Source organism: Diospyros lotus, chromosome 2 (assembly GCF_014633365.1).
Source record: "Diospyros lotus cultivar Yz01 chromosome 2, ASM1463336v1, whole genome shotgun sequence".
Classification (NCBI taxonomy): domain Eukaryota; kingdom Viridiplantae; phylum Streptophyta; class Magnoliopsida; order Ericales; family Ebenaceae; genus Diospyros; species Diospyros lotus.
Window position 1 is genome coordinate 44,587,465 of NC_068339.1, and position 17,904 is coordinate 44,605,368.

At 35.9% G+C, this 17,904-nt stretch overlaps 1 protein-coding gene across 1 annotated transcript; it reads right to left on the minus strand.

Annotated features, from left to right (window-relative positions):
* Positions 1 to 1,938: 1,938 nt before the first annotated feature.
* Positions 1,939 to 15,199, minus strand: LOC127795527 (uncharacterized). Its single transcript, XM_052327276.1, has 3 exons — positions 15,032 to 15,199; positions 14,626 to 14,814; positions 1,939 to 2,634 (listed from the first exon to the last, which is right to left on the minus strand). The coding sequence occupies exons 1-3, from the start codon at positions 15,078 to 15,080 to the stop codon at positions 2,312 to 2,314; spliced, it is 561 nt and encodes a 186-aa protein (XP_052183236.1). The 5' UTR covers positions 15,081 to 15,199; the 3' UTR covers positions 1,939 to 2,311.
* Positions 15,200 to 17,904: the final 2,705 nt, after the last annotated feature.

The following is a 17,904-nucleotide window of genomic DNA, read 5'->3' on the forward strand; positions in this document are numbered from 1 at the left end:
ATAATATATATATAAGTATAATATGGGTTTCGATTCGGTTCGAACCACAATTTGAAAAAAAAAAAAAAAAAAGTAACCTAACCAAATATATCGATATTTAATTTTTTAAAACCAAAACCTAACTTTTGAACCATAGAACCAATCCAAAAGGCACGGTTTGATCCAATTTGATCCGGTTCACCGATTTTCGAATATTTTTTGACACCCCTAACTGTCCTCAGCATATAAATGATGGGGGGAAATATATTTGGAGTTGGGATATCACAAGATTGGTGGGTTTGAAGCTATTTCATGTGAGATTACGCAAAAATAATACTATTCATCTTCAATAGAGATGAACAACAATGACATGACAACCATGTGAAAGTATTTAATTAACATTACACATCTATATAAAAAATAAAATCTGTTGGGTACTCTTTCATCTTCCCTAGACAAACACTTCCGCATAATCTACCACATCATTATTATTCATCTCTACTAGATATGAATAGTATTACTCATTACGCAATCGATTGCATCTATTTAAGAGGACATGTCCAGAGCTTTGACTCAAGACGAACTTGTCACATGGGGTGTGGATTTTATAAAGGTCCAAGTCGGGAGTTGTCTGTTATCGAGGGACCGCTCGAGTTTTTCACATAATTCTCTTAACCATGTGTCCAACTTGAATTTAACAACAAACAAAAATCATTATTTAAGTCATACATTATCATTATCAATTTTATTTAATTACATTTATAAATTTACCTAAAACATTTTAAAATTAAATTCTTAAAGCAATCAGAAAGAGTAACACAATAAATGATAATGCCATAAACCTGAATAGAATTGATTGGAAATCTAGAATAACAGTAACCATAAATCATAAACAAAAATTACAATAACACTCCATAATACTAATTCTACTCAAAGTCAAGTCAAGGTGGGGAGTAAAAATGTATGAAATTATCATCCCAACCCCAATCCTAATAAGACTAAAAATCATGCTGCAAAGGCTGAAAGTGTGAGGCCAAAAGGCCATTTTCTCTATTTTGCCCTTGTGTTAACAAATTAATTAAGCCTCTCTCTAATGTCTTAATCGAATTAATTTAAGAAAATTCTAATCCATCTCGAATCTTATTATTACATATAGTTAACCCCCTTCTAGATTCAAATCAAATTTCTATTTTTCAATGTTGATAGATCAATAAAGTCATCTATTATCACTAATAAATTAAAAAACCCATAAACTCCAAAGCACACCCATAGACTCCAAGTCTTGCCCCAAAGAAATCTAGAAAAGATTGGGAATTTTGATGGAACATTGGATTGGATGGGAATTTTGATGGAACATTGGATTGGATGGGATGATAATTTTCCTAATGTGGAGTCCTTTTCTTCTTCACGTGGATGCATGCATTGCCCGGAAGGAAAAGGACATTCCAAGGGCTTGCATAACAACTACGATGACAAAACAACCTCAGCTCTTGATCATCATCTACTCGTACTCTTAGAAATTTATGTGTAAATTTACGTGGATAGCATCGAACATGGCAATTGGCAGCCCTTAGGCTACAAAGAGAAGAGACTGTTGGAAGGAGGGCTTTCCATGGAATTTAGTTGAATTGAAGGATGAAGACCCTTTCTTGCTAGCTCACGTGTTGCTTGGCCCCTTCCGGATATCACGTCAGTGTCCTACTCTCAACTAATCTCTCCATATAATTACATTGGCTGCAAACTCAGAGAGGCCCCAAACCCAAAGGCAGCCGCCATAGCTAACCTTGAATCTTCCATTCCACGCCAGCCCCTAACCACCACTTTCCTTAGTCCTATCTGGGCTAGGCCTTGTTTGGGAGAATGTAAGAAATAAGGGGTAAAAAAAAAATAAAAAACAATAAAAGATGCTTCTTCATATCTGGGAAGGCAATAGAAATGGATGGAATGGGAGAAAATTAATGAAGACAGATAGAATGTAATTTATACACAAAGGTAAATTTTCATTCAATGTTAAGGCTTGAACCAAAGGGGATTGAAAGTGATTCCACCTTTTTTCATTCATCACCTCCTCTCGAATGCACTGTTAAACAGGGCACAGGCACCAAGGTTCCAAAATTAGGCACTGATATTCACATAAGAAAGAAAAGAGCTGACTTCATCTCCAAGCAGACACAAGAAGACATCTAGATTGGTAATATTCCGCCAAAAGCAAAGTCGCAAACTTTATGATCCTAAAGCAGGAAAGAGAGAGCAATGATAACATTGACAATAACCGGATTCCAACCCTAGAATAATTCTCTGGGGTTGTGAAACTAGAAGAAATTATTATGAATCACAAACTTGGAAGAGATTTGGCTCGAATAAACTGTTTGATGATGGCTTTCTCTTCATCAATGCGTTTCTTCTCCTCGGGATCCTTTGGCTTCACCTTCCTCTTCTCCTCCAGTAGCCACTTGAACAATTCACGCTGCTGATTCTCGGGTATTGGTTCTCGCAATATTACAGGTTTTGTTACAAGCGCAGGGGATGGTGTTTGCTCGGTATCTGGAACAACTACAACAGCAGTAGCAGTTGGACTTGCAGAGGGAGGAACCTTCTGTGTTTCTTCTTCCTCTACACCTGTTTCCTTCTTGCTTGTCCTCATGAACAGATAAGCTATATATATATATATCCCAGTCAGAAAAGAAATGGCAAAGATTCCTATTAACTACTCGAGCAATAGAAACAATAACAGTGCATGATTGGCAATCACTGGAAGGAAAGAGGAAAGAGAGGAGGAGAAAACAAGTTTCTCAACCTCTGTTTGGTTCTTAAATTTATCACTTTCATTTTCTATCTTTCTCATCAAATTAGGGATGACAATTGGCACAAAACTTGAAAATACAACTTGAATCTGACATAAATTTGGTTAGGTATAAATGGATCCATGTCAAATTTATTCAACCTAAACCTAACACAAAAATAAGTTTGGTTGACTTGCTTAACTCAAATATGACATGGATTGGACCCATTTATTAGAAGGATTATTATGTTTAATCCAATAAAGTTGACTCTTTTAACCCCAAAATAAATTGCAGTAGGCCCATAATTAAACAAGTTAATCGTGCCAACAGCAACTCATCTAACCTGATTATTGTTTTTTGTAAAAGAAGTATCAAGCAAAAACATGTGCAAGTACTTGTAGAGGAGATATTGAAACTTTTCCAATTCCAAGGGGATTATATCACAGATCTACATCAAGAAGTCATAAAAAAAAAAAATATCAGCATTGATGCCTTACCTCTTTGCTCTTGTGATGGATAAATTCACGAAATACATCCAATAAGAATTGCCTTAGTTTATGCCATGTGTTGACCATATTGTTAGGTGAGACAAAACCATGCGTGAAAAATGAACTTAAACTATGAAAGAACACCTTAGAATACAAATGTTTTAAGTTATATAGGTCAAAAACTGAATATGTAGAATGTGATTTCGGGAAAGAAGTGTGGATGTTGACATTGTGAAACTTGGAAGTTATTCCAACAAAAGATCAGTTTAGATGTCTTGGATCAATTGCTCAAAAAGAAAGGGGCATTATGAAGAATATTACTCAAAATCAAAGCAGGATGGCTAAAGTGAAAAAGTACACCTAGACTTTTATGACTAAAACTTCCTTGAAGTTAAGAAGAAAATTTTATTGAATAATAATAAGATCACCTTTGTTGGGCATTTAAATACCAACATGTGCAAGATAAGCATAATTGAGATTAAAATGTTATGGTGAATGTGCAACCATAAAAAAAAAAAAAAAAAAATGAAAAACTGGAGTTATACCACCACTAAGCCAAAGATAACCACTTGTTCCAGCTCTTAGGTTTGGAGAAGCAGATACATCTGAGATGAGTTTCCAAGCATTGGTTCACTCTTTCAGTTTGACCATTAGTCAGGATGATAAACAGTTGACATGTGTAATCTCACCCCCTAAACTTCTGAACAACTCCTGCTAGAAATTAATACCGACTATTTTGTCTCTATCAGACACTATAGATAGTGGCAGCCCATGAAACTTGACAACAGAGCCCAGGTGTAAACAAGAAACTTCTTGAGCTGTGAAAGGATGAGCCAAACTCAAGAAATGCACAAACTTAGTTAACCTGTCCACCACCACCAGTATTAGTCAAGCCTTAGCACCAAAGCACTTGGGGCCAAGTATCTATGACACAGAGCTAATTGTAGTACTGATAGCAGTGGAAAAATGGAGGCATTATTTGGAGAGAAATCAGTTTGTTATTAGAACTAATCATGAAAGTCTAAAATTCTTGCTATAGCAAAGGTTACACACACAGCTACAGAAGAAAGGAATTACTAAATTACTGGGTCTGGATTATACAATTCAATATCAGAGGGGGCAAGGAGAATGTGGTGGCTGAAGCCCCATCTAGAAGGGAAGAGAAAGGAAGCTGTCAAGCCATATCAGCAGTAATTCCAAATTGGGTGAAAGAAATTTCTGTGATTTATGAAAATTCTAATTGGGCTAAGAATCTTATATCTCAGTTGGCCATTCAACCCACAAGGTAACCTGGATACACTCTGTCAATCGGTTTAATCAGGTTTAAAGGAAGACTGGTGGTAGGGGACGATAGCCAACTAAAGGACTGAATTTTACAGTCCTTGCACAGCTCTCCTTTGGGGGGACAAGCTGGTTTAAGAGTCACATATCACAAGGTGAGGCAGCAATTCTACTGTCCAGAACTCAAGAGGGATCTGACTGCATTTGTTCTGGCTTGTGCTATTTGTCAACGCTACAAGCATGAACATGTTGCCTACCCTGGTCTGCTGCAGCCATTAGACATTCTAGAAGAGGCTTGGGAACAAATTCCTATGGAATTTGTGGAGGGACTGCCCAAGTCTGAAGGAAGAGATGTTATAATGGTGGCGGTGGACAGGTTAACTAAGTTTGCGCATTTCTTGAGTTTGGCTCATCCTTTCACAACTCAAGAAGTTGCTCATTTACTCCTGGACTCTGTTATCAAGTTTCATGGGCTGCCACTATCTATAGTATCTAATAGAGACAAAATATTCACCAATAATTTCCAGCAGGAGTTGTCCAAAAGTTTGGGGGCGGGATTACACATGTCAACTGCTTATCATCTGGAGACAGATGGTCAGACTGAAAGAGTGAACCGATGTGTCATGACCCCAAGGAATCCCAAGGATATATTAGTAATACATGTTGTGTTTTCCTTATTAGTTGTATTTTTTGTTGTTGTTAGCATCTTCAATTGTAAGCCTATAAATAGGCTTGAGTAGTTAGAGGAAGGGGTTTTTTAATGAATGATTTGAATCTCAATTCCCTCTCTCAATACTCTCCCACAGCTTCTCTCTCTCTCCCTCAATTCTATTATGTTCTTCCTTTCCCTCCCTTTCTGCTCTTCCTTCCTCTAATTCTTATCCAAATTCCTTCCTAGACCCTAGCTAAACCCTAGGGTCATGACATTTGGTATCAGAGCTGGTCGTCCTTGAGTGTGAGTCCTCGGCTATGATTCCAACGTCAGGCCATGTGTTGATCGGTATAATTGAAGCGCGCCAGAAGGTGTTCGAAATGGCGGAAGGTTGTGTGTTGATCAGTATAATTGAAGTGCGCCAGAAGGTTTTCGGAATGGCGGAAGGCGATCGTTGAATCACTTCGAGTCCGGTGATGATTCAAAATTGAAGGTTGTTGTTCCAATGATTTGGAAATTGAAGCGAATGTAGGGAGCAAACGTTGTTGTTCGGACGATACGGAAATTGAAGCGTACTGGAGGGACTTTTGACAACAAGGAACGTGACTGGAAGAGACAAGGCGTGGAAGCAGACTAGGCGAGTCCTTCAATTAACTTTTGGTGGACTTGAAGGCGCGGAAAAGGTCTGGGCGAGCGCGGAACCCCAATGATTTAGATTGAGATTCCAGTGAGTAAGGAAGGCAGTCGATTATAGATTAGTTGCAAGTGGCGAAGCCAAGCAAAGCAATTTCAGCTCAGAATTGGAGACGAAGCAGCTAGGTTCCGACAGTGACTCCGAGAGAATCTGAAGGTAGTTCAGGGTGGTGTGGTTGGAAGTGGACGCAGGCTTGGGCGATTACCATAAGAATCCAAGCGATGCTGGAATCCGCAATGAATCTGATATAGAACAAGAGAATCACGATCTGCCTACAGCCATAGGCTATTGCTCTTAGTGACGAAATCAAATCCAATAAGGAGGAGTTACGCAGCGGAAGTTGCTTCAAAAGCAAGACGGTGGATGGTAATTGGGTGCCGACTTAGCTGGGGCTAACCTTAAATCAGTTTGATTCCAACAAACTCGCTGCATGTGATTGAGGAGAAAGGCAAGAGCGGTCAGGAGCGAAAATTCAGAACTAGGTTGCTGCATGTGAAAGGGTGACGGTTGTGAGGCCATTTCGGACGGAACTCCGGTAAATATTGTTCAAAATTGGAAGGCAACAAAGAACCAGTGAATCACGACTGATAATTGAGGTTCGAATTTGAAGGTGAATCAAAGTGAAGTGACTATTGGAACTCGTCTAGGACACTGCTTGTGACTGTGGTGTGAAGGAAGGGTGATTATTGAAGGCTGTTCAGTAACAGCTGAACTTTGGAAGTTGTTTTTAATTCAGAGATTAAGGAAGAACGTATAGAACAACGATCTATGGAAGATCGATTTTCTGAGGCTGTTAATCATTTTAAGAGGCAGAATTCTAAAGTTAAGGAATCTAAGGCAACGCAAGAGGCGATGACCCACAGCTGGGAGGAAATTGTGACCAACAAAGCAAACATGCATTGGGATCTAGCTGCCTCTCAAGAAAGAGTGCAGAGTGACTTGGAGAGGCATCGGGAGATGATGGAGCAACACGTCTAGCGGATCAACAACATGTTTAACATGTTGTCTTCGCCACCTCAATTCCGGTTATCACCGAATTTTCCTCCCCGGGCAGTAGCTGATTCAATTCTGCCCAGCCAAGGCACCTTTCCTATGACCCATGGTTGGCAAGAGGCCGAGGGACTACTGGCCTTGAAACTGGAAATTCAGGTAAGATGTTCATCTTTCCACACTGCCAATCAAACTCCAATGTCTAGGGAAGGGCAGATCAGATGGACTGATCTTGTTGGAAATTTACATGACCAATTTGGGATGAAAAAGAACATGATTAAGGTGACTGAGGAGTTCAACAAATTAAGTCAAGAGGGATCGGTGACAAATTATTGGGATAGATTTGAGGAGTTAAGATCCCTGTTGTGGAGTAATCAACCAGCTTTGATGGAGCACTATTTTGTATCAAGATTTGTTAGTGGTTTGAAGGACAAACTGAGGTCAATGGTTAGGATGATGATGCCGACAACTGTGAAAAAGGCAGCCAAGAGAGCAAGGCTGCAGGAACTCGCCTTGGAAGCCATTTTTAGAAAGCAAGAGTTGCAGCCTAACAATTATATTAAGGGCAGACAACTGATTGAGGAAGCTTCTAAGGCTGCAAATCATGCCAAGCATGAATCAGAGGAAAAATTGGAGTTGGATCGGCCAATTGTAACTAAAGATTTCAGCAAGGAAGAGAGATTGGACAATGCTATCGGTGGGGATCATTGTTCATATCTGCTGGAGGTTGATGTATCAGCACTAGAAGGGAAGGATGGCAATGGTGATAGTGTCCTTGCAGCTGATGAGAAGTATGAGGCTAATAAAGACCTAAGGATAAGGACGATAGCTGCAAAGGAGGAAAAACCTGAATTGGATCAGGCAATTCAGGCTGCTAAGGAAGTAATGGTAATTGTTGAAGAAGCTATCAAGGTTCCACTCACAGAAAACTCTGCTGGAAGTGGTAACTTCCAGAAAAATCTGCTGGAAGTTAAAGATATCCCAATTGAGGATACCTCTACTAAAGAGAAAGAAGACATTGGGAAGATGGTGGGAAAATTCTGTGGAAGGAAACGAGACTTTTTCTGCTTTGATAGTTCTTATTTCCATTGGAAAGCAACAGCATCGAACCAAATTTCGGCCTGCAAAGCAATTTGACTTACTCTCTACAGTTAGAGAGATTATGGTGGAAGGTGTGATAGGTCAAATGGAATTAATTTTGAGAGCAACAAGGAATGGGTGGATGGCTGGAACAAGTGCTGCAGCGAATCGTGATACTGCTGTTTTCGGAGGAAAAGACACGGAAAGACAAAAGAGAAGAAAAGTGAGAGATAAGAACAAGAAAAGGCGAAGAAGAAAACAAATTATTAAGGCTGGAATTGGCTGAATAATAGGGTTAACAGCAGCCAATTCTTGGGGACAAGAATTGTTTGAAGGGGTGGGGATTGTCATGACCCCAAGGATATATTAGTAATACATGTTGTGTTTTCCTTATTAGTTGTATTTTCTGTTGTTGTTAGCATCTTCAATTGTAAGCCTATAAATAGGCTTGAGTAGTTAGAGGAAGGGGTTTTTTAATGAATGATTTGAATCTCAATTTCCTCTCTCAATACTCTCCCATGGCTTCTCTCTCTCTCCCTCAATTCTGTTCTGTTCTTCCTTTCCCTCCCTTTCTGCTCTTCCTTCCTCTAATTCTTATCCAAATTCCTTCCTAGACCCTAGCTAAACCCTAGGGTCATGACACAATGCTTGGAAACTTTTCTCAGATGTATCTGCTTCTCCAAACCTACGAGCTGGAACAAGTGGTTATATTTGGCTTAGTGGTGGTATAACTCCAGTTTTCATAGCTCACTGAAGACAACTCCTTTTGAGGCTTTATTCGGGTATAAAGCTCCTCTATTGCCTGCTGTGATGTAATATTCTAGTACTGAAGTTGCAGTGGATCAGTATTTACAGCAGCGACAGGAGGTGCTGCAGTTGATTAAGAAGGAATTGGCTATAGCCCAGAACCGGATGAAACAGTTTGCTGACAGAAGGAGTGAAAGAGCATTTGATGTGGGAGATATGGTATATTTAAGTGTGAAACAATTTCAGCAGTATGTTTTTTTCTAATTCCCCTGCATCTAAGCTGAGTCCGAAGTACTATGGGCTTTTTCCTATAGTGGTTAAAGTGGGAGATGTAGCCTATTGGTTGCAGCTGCCAGATGATGTGCAAATTCACCCTGTTTTTCATGTTTCTTTGCTGAAAAGACCAGTAGGGCCTACTGACATTACTGGTACTAATCTTCCTTAACAGCTGAAGATATGGCAGTGGACATTGAGCCCCTAGCTGTCTTGGAGAAGAGGGTTATCTATCAGAACACACTGCCCCTAACTCAAGTTTTGGTGCAATGGTCTACACCCAGATCACACTACTTGGGAATACTTGCCCAACTTACTTAAGCAATTCCCTCGGGTGACTCAGCTTTTGTGATTTCTTGGGGACAAGAAATTTCTCAAAGAGGAGAGAATTGTCATGACCCAAGGGTTAAGGCAGTAATTGTATGTTACATGTATTTTTTCTGGTTGTACTTTGCTGTTGAAACTGTTTGTACCTTTTAGTTGTTATTGTGTGCGAAAGCTAGAAAGCCTATAAATAGGCAATCAGTTAGAGGATGGGGATTCATTGTGAGATAATACAAAAATCTTTTCCCTCTCTCTCTCTCTCTCTCTCTCTCTCTCTCTCTCCGTTCTTTCTACTCTATTTCTCCCTCACTTCTCTCTTTTCTGGTTACTTCCTAAAGAAACCCTAGCTCAGATCCTTAGATCTAACAATGTAATAAGGTTAAAGTGGCATCTATTGAATACAAGATGCAAGAGACATGATTAAGAGGGCTTGGACACGTCGGGGAAAAAAAAATCAATGAATGCATGTGTGTGGTGAATGGATGAAATGAGTGTCGGAGCAAAAAAGGGCAGGCGAAAAACAAGGAAAACATAAAAACTTAGTGGGAAACTATATGGTCATGGATAAAATGGTTGGGGGCTTAGAATTCATGTATTGATCCCAATTTAGTGGGATTAAGACTTGTGATTTTTTTTTTTTCCTAAAAATACTATTTTTGTCAAAATAAAGCCAAAAAAAAAATTGCTTAAATGTGTATAATAATAAAAATTATAAGGTTAATTTCATAAGTTTAAAAATTGGAGAAACCTCAACCCTTTTTTAGAGAAAATATGGCTCCTTTTCTATTTGAATTATTTTAAATGTTGCTATATGGTTTAGTATTGATGATTATGACTGTTGTTTGTGTTGCTGAATTTAGTTGGACTTATCATAGTTGTTTTTCTATTTAACCATTGCAATTAGATTTAGATACTTGACTTAACCTTCACTAGCATTAATTATCTAGTTCTAATAGTAATTAATTAGTTGGTGATCAGACATGATCTATTTATGAAATGGATTAAACAAGTCAAGTCGTGTTAACCTAACACAATCTATTTATTGATGTGTACGTTATGCAAGTTGCATCATGCCAACCCAACCTGACACAATCCATTCATTCACTAAGGGGTCACTCGGCTGAGATTTTTCAACTTTCTGTTTCCAATTTTCATTTTCAATTTTTTGTGTTTAGGTTTTATTTTCATTTTTAAAAAATAATAACTTAACAAATTGTTTGACAGGTTTGTTTTATTTCTTCTTTATTTTTTGTATTTTCCCTCCCCACTCCGTCCTAGTGCTTGTTATGGGCTGCTGGGAGTGGATTTACACTGATTGGATACACAGAGACACACATTATACGAACAGATGTATACAGAAAACAAATCAAGGAAAATAAGCAAAAAGAACATAAGAAGACCAGAAAATCGAAACAGGAGACTAAATCTGGTCTCCATAGATAAACCCAGCATCAGCAACTAAACAAATGATGAAAGCAGAAACTCTGGTCTTGTGAAAACCAGAGAGAAGGGCAAAAGGGGGTTCCTAGGAGAGAAAAGCCCAAAGACCCACACACTGCACATGTACGTATGCATATATATGGGTGGAGAGGGAGAGAGAGAGAGGACTGGTGGCGTTGCAGAAGAAAGATTGGTTTTCAGTAAACTATAGAGAAGACTCTGTACTTTCTCTGCTTCTCTAACCAGAAAGGCCCACTCTTTCTTCTGCTGTGGTAATGTCTTTATGGACAAATCAGAATTTGCTCCTCTTGTAGCTGTTACAGATTCCGGTTTCTGATTCACAGAGAGGGAGCTTATAGTTTATGCATTTTTTGGGATCAATGATAAAAAAGATCTCTGGGAGTTGCTGATGAGTGGCAACTGCAAGGTCTCCAGTAATGAGGAGTGGCACACAGGGAAGAAAATGAAAACGAATTAAAAATTGAAAACACATTTTTCTTATTTTTAAATTTTAAAATTCCAAAACTTTTGAAAAAAACAGGTAATTAAACTCCATCTTCTGTTTTTGTCGTCAAGATAATGAAAAACAAAAGTCAATCCAAACGGGACCTAAACAAATTATGAGGTGCTACCTATTCAATAAACAAGTCAAATTCGAGTACAGGTATTTGACATTATTAATCAATTAAGTCATATTCAAGTCAACCTGTGTACTGTTATATTCCTAGATTGACCCAAAACAAACACAAAAATTACCTTCCCTATCACAAATTAGTATTTAGCTTTTGATGAGGAATTAGGATTATTAAATTTTAACATTTGATATTAGGATTTAGTTTTGATTTGATTTTGGAATTTGGATTTTAGATTCTTATTAGTTTTATTTATTTTGCTAGAATATTTATGGTTAGGACAATTATGAAAGGTTCGTTAATTATTTATCTTATTTTATTTAGATTTTAGATTTTCAGTTTTGTTCAGATGATTGTAGTTAGATTAATTACTTTAGTTATGATTCCAACCTATAAATAAGCTTACCATGTATAAAAAATTCACACTTTTGACTGAAATTGAATGTGATTTTTCTCTTTGAATGATACATTCAAGGAGGAAAAATTCACACTTTAGTTAGGATTTCTTCCTCTCTTTAACTTCTTCTCTTTTCTTCTCCTCCAAATCTTCTTCTACTCTTCTTCTTCAATCTTTCTCTATTTTCTGGCTATTCCACATAACCTTTTATTCTCTCTTCTCTTTAATCTTTGACTAAAAGAGGGAAAGTTATCTACTTCTCATTTCTTTCCTTAGCCTTTGCAAATGACCTCATGAAGGAAAGTAATGACCTTAGTAGCATCAATACTATATGACAAGATCACACAAGGACATACCTACACTATAGTTACAAAATATTCAGGGGATGACAAATCAGAAACAAATATAAACATATAGCTTTCTATGTATAAATGAAAAAAAAAAACAATTCCACCATTTTCTTCATTAATAATACATTTTGCATATCAAGAACAAGAACAATAACAATAACAAAACTCATGTTTCAAATTCTATGCACTAGAAAAAAGTGTTAAAATTGTGATTCAAAAATTTGGATATTTTTAAAACTTTTCACAAGGAAAATAAGTACCTAACACCATCTTCCACTTTTGTTGTCAAAAGAATGAAAACAATAGCTGAACAAAAAAGTTGATGTAAACAAGCCCTAAACAAATTTTGCAGTGTTACATGTTCAATAAACAAGTCATATTCAAGTCAAGGTATCTGACATGATTAAACAATTAAGTCAAGTTTGAGTTGACATGTTTACTGTCATATTCCTAGATTGACATAACCCAAATACGACTAACAAACAAGAATCACCACCCGTCCAACCCTATCAAAAATTAATAATTACCCTTTATACTCTTTTCTCTTTCCTCAACAAACAAATAGGGGAAAGCGGTTTCCTTCTCATTTCTTTCCTTTTTTCTTTGCGAAAGACCTCATTAAAGAAAATAATCACAAGAGTAGCACGATACTATATGACACAATCGCACAAGGATATTTGGGACACGACAATTGAGACACAAAAATAAACATATAATTTTGAATTTTCTATGTACAAATAAAAACTTAAATAATTCCCCCATTTTCTACATTAATCAATAATCATACATTTTCATATGTCAAGAACAATAAAAGTCATATTTCAAATTCTACACATCAGAATAATGTGTAAGTGTATATGTGGACAAAGGAAAACTTAATATGTACTTAAAATAGCTCTATTCATAAAAATAAATAAATAAAAATTAGGTTTTAAATTTTTACTATTAAAAGTCCATGAGAAGAGCAATTAATTTTTGAGTAAATTACACTAACCACCGTCCTAATTGCAGAAAGTACCCCTCATTGGAAATGACAAAGACTACCACTACCGTTGAAAATCAAGGTAAGTTGACTATTCTACCACTTGGATCTCTCTCTCTCTCTCTCTCTCTCTCTCTAAACTATGTATATAAATTTTATTTGATGAAAAGTATATTTCCTAAATATATTGAAAATCTAATTGTAAATTAAAAATATATCATAATTATAGAAAATATATTTAATTACAAAAATATATTTCTAATCTTTAACTAAACATATATATTTTATCGAACACAAATATATTAAGAAAATTTAATTCTAAATTAAAATTATAGTTTCTAATGAGTATATATATCAACTAAACGTATATATGTCAAAATATATTTTCATAGAAAATATTTATATATAAAAAAAAAGTTCAGGCAGCCATCACTGGAGCCTCTTCAACCTCAGTGAGCTTGGGTTCAAATGAACCCCAGCAATTCGATGTGGTTGAAAATAAATATGTGTTTTTATATAGATAAATGTTGGGGTTCAATCACCCTAGAAAATCATTGGGGATTGCCGCAGTGATGTGCTGGTGTTGAATATACTAAATATATACACACGTGTGTTTGTGTGTGTGTAGTTTGGGGTTCGATTAACCCCAGCAATTTGCTCAAACCCTCAAATTGTTGGATTCAGTTCTGCAGTGGCCAAACCCTGCAAGGGAGGGAGGGATGAGAGAGAGAGAGAGAGAGTGTGTTTTAATCATTAGGATTAAGTAACAACATGGGATTAAGTGCAACAAGGTTTATAGAGTCAAGGGAGGTCATTGTTATTTTTATAACCTTAGGAGTACCACCTACTTTTTGTCTAAACATCAGGCATCTCAGGTATCTTTTCCCTAATATTTTCTTATTTTATCACTAGTTTCTACATAATCAACCCATATGCATTTCAGTGTTCAACATGCATCAGCACTCTCAGAGAGTGCCATCACTTTAAGAAACAATCATATTTCCAAAATTTTAACTCCTTTCTCACTTTGCATACTTTTTATCTTCCACAGCCACAGGTTCAAAAAGTGGTTCTTCCCTTGAAATCAATTAACATTAGTAGAATGTCCATTGTATTTGCATCACATAATTGCGAGAAACCACTGTTTCACAATGATCAAACCTTCCAAAATGTGATGACAAACAAGCTGATCCAGGACAAGTAAAAGATCTCAGTCAAATCATCATTAATATTCCAATAGAGATGGCATTTGCCCACTAAAGTCAACTCAGCTAAACTTCGTCTAGGACGCCATGAAATTACGTGAAAAACAATCGATTTAGTTTAAATTCGACAAAATAGGGGACAAAGAAGCAGCCTAATCAGGAATCGCTGATACATGAAATGTCAGGCCAAAACCCTAATTCACAGCTCCATTCATCGAATTGAATCAAAATAAAACCAACCAAATATCAGGTCAACTAATCGATGATAAGAGTCTGAAATTCACGAGTACGCGGACATATTTAGAGAGATGGAGAGACAAAACAAGACCTCCGACAGCGAGATTGACAGTGAGGAGAAGAGGCCAGAAGAACTTATAACGCCTAGCGAACGATTCCCTCGGGGGTTGAGGCGGGGGCCCAGTCTTTGAGGGCGGCAGAGTCCCCATTGACGACGAAGAAGAGAACGGGGAAGGCGGTGCCTGCTCTCGCAGTAGCTGGTGGCGCGGCCTCAGCTGGGCTGTCACAATAATAATCGATAATCAAACGTCAAAACGCTAATGATTTCAACATCCAAAGATGGAAGAAAAATAAAAAGGAAAAATTAATAAAAGATTCCTCTTCTTCGCCGTCTGTGTTTGCAAACGTGTAATCAAGAGAAAGAAATTGATAAAAGCAATCCATAGGACAACAGCAACGAAGAAGAAGAAGAAGAAGGAGTTGTGGACTGTGCTTACATTTCTTAGGTTTGTTGGTGTAAAGCTTTGGAGCTTCGGCTTCGCTCATTGTCGCCCTCTTCTTCTACTTCACTGCCCCATTTTCGTTGTACTTTCTATTTTCTATCCTCGTTACGGACGCTGGTTCATCGCTGGACATACCAAACGACGTCGCTTCACTACGCTGCATTCAACCAATGGTAAAAGTAATTGAGGAGAGGCGCTCCAGGGAGGGCAAATGTGGTAAGAGTGACTATTGTGTATATTTTGAGTTATATAATAATATAAAAATATTTTAAATACCTTACATTTTATTGGGCTTTATTGAGATTTAGGGATGTTTTAGACATTCTTACACTATTGTATAGTTTAAGATATATATAATGGTGTAAGAGTAGCAATTTTCATGTGGTAAAAGCTCTCAAATTTTGTTAAGAGCAATAGGAATTAATGTTTGGTAGTGATAAAAATATTTTATTTGATAGAAAATAATTACGTGTCTATTTAAAAATATATAAATTTATGATTATATCTAATTTATCTAGAGATAGAGATCGAATTAAGGAAAAAATCAATCTCTTCCCGAACAAACGAAATTCAAACACTTAGATCATAAAAAGAAAAAAAATTTGAGAAAAGGCATTTTTTTTTGCATGTACTTATATGTTTTTTTTATATGATTATTTAATTTTTTTTTGTTATTTTAATTATATAATTATATTTATATTTTTGAATTAAATTAATCAATATACTTTAATATTTTTTTATATAACAATTCAAATTTTTCCTTCTTTTAATTATACTATTTTATTTATATTTTTAAATCAATTTAATCTCTATACTTTAATGTGTGTAAAGTGTTAACTCTTCTCACTTTATTTTTTTTAAATATTAAAATACAGAAATTAAACTGATATGAAAATATAGATTTAAAAGTGTAATTAAAATAATAAAAAAAATAGTAAAAAAATAAAAATACAAGAGTTAATTTTTGTTAAAAATACAAATTTAAGTATGTAATCAAAATAATAAAAAATTTATATAATTATATATAAAAATATAAATTTGGAGAAAAAAAACAATACCAACCCAAATTCAAACTCGTACCTCACAGTAACATCTTTAGGCTTATTAGCAATTAAAAAATTTTATTTTGTCTAAATCAAACACGAGAATATTATAAAGTGCATGCAATATGATTAGCGTTTTAATTCTGCAGGTTAAAACTTGATTTAGGGTAGATTTAACTTAATTAACAGAATATAAACATCCCCGAATAAATATTGATTTATTGTAATTAAATTTGAAAGGGCAAAGATTTATTCAATTGTTTAAAAAATAAAATAAATCAATCAATTAATTTAGACCCTAAACCAAAATATAAAGACTAACTTGACAATTTATCCAAATATATATAACCTTTATCTCGTAAAATTTATCTCGTAAGGAGAAAACAAAAATAAAAAAAAAAATTATTTTCATAACTGGAACAACCCTTACAAAAGGTGTTATTTTACCATGCAAAAATTGTTTTATATGATAAGAAAATTTATTTTTTTGCTGGGTAGAAGAATTAAAAATTAAAATTTGTTGATGAAAAGAAAAACAAATTTTAAAAATAAATTTATATTCATGCTAACTTTTTTTTTTTTTTTAGATAAGTCACACTTACTAAACCCCTCGTCACAAGGTTAGGATACACTAACGGTGCATTTGATAAGAGTAAAAAATAAGGTAAAATTTATTTTTCATCTAAATTTCAAGAAATTCCATCAATCAACTTTTTTTTCTATGAAATTCGAATTCCATCTTAGTTCAAAAAGTTAAAATTTTCCTTGAAATCAATGAATTGAAATTCCTAGAGGTGGGGTGAAAATTAAAATTCCATAAAATTGAAATTCCACCTCACTTTCACCCTCCAATTAAACGTACCCTAAGATCTTAAGTTTAATTTTATCTCCGTACCAAATTGTGCATCTAATTATATCTAGGCTTAATACATCTTAAAATCCCCCAACTATTACAAATTATGACATTAAATCTCTCACCTAAAAAATCTCAAGATTCGATCTTTAAACAATTAAAAAGATATCTTTTTAGTCCTTGTCGTCAATGCAAGTAAACGACTCCGTTATGTTTGTGCCAAACCTATATATACACATATATATATACATATACATCCAACTCTATATATATATATATATACATATACACAAACACACAAAGGGTCGCAGCCATCACCCACCCCCAATATACACAAACACACACACACACATGGCCGCTATGAACACAGCCGTCACCCACCCGCCATGGCAACCGCGATGAACACGGCCATCATTGCGAGAGAGAGAGAGAGAGTTGGCCGGGAATGAGTGATGGATTGTACAATATATACATAAAGAGAGAGGGGGGGATGAGTCTGTGCAGTATAGAGAGAGAGAGAGAAAGAGACTAATGCCCTATCTAAATCCCCATTGAAGCAAGAAACAAAACATAATATTTAACCGATTATAGACAGCAATATGATTAAATGCCAAACATGAATGCAAATGAATTTTTAGCTGTCAAAATTTAGACTTAAGCATTCAACGTGCAATTTGTATTCTATGCTTTCATAATTGAAAGGAATAAGGCATGCGAGCAAGAGATTTCTATTATCTATCTACCAGCAATAATGTGAGAACTTATAGTCAAGTATTGGGAATTCGAGACAAACTCCACTTCCATGGCGCTAAAACCAAAACCAGAGTCCCCTTCAACAGCAACCACTAGCCAGTCAGGTGAAGCCATAGCTGCAATAATGCAGTAGCCCAGACCAACCCCCATTGTTCCCCATGTACCTGTGCAATATATATGTATATATATATATAGAGAGAGAGAGAGAGATGGGGTGG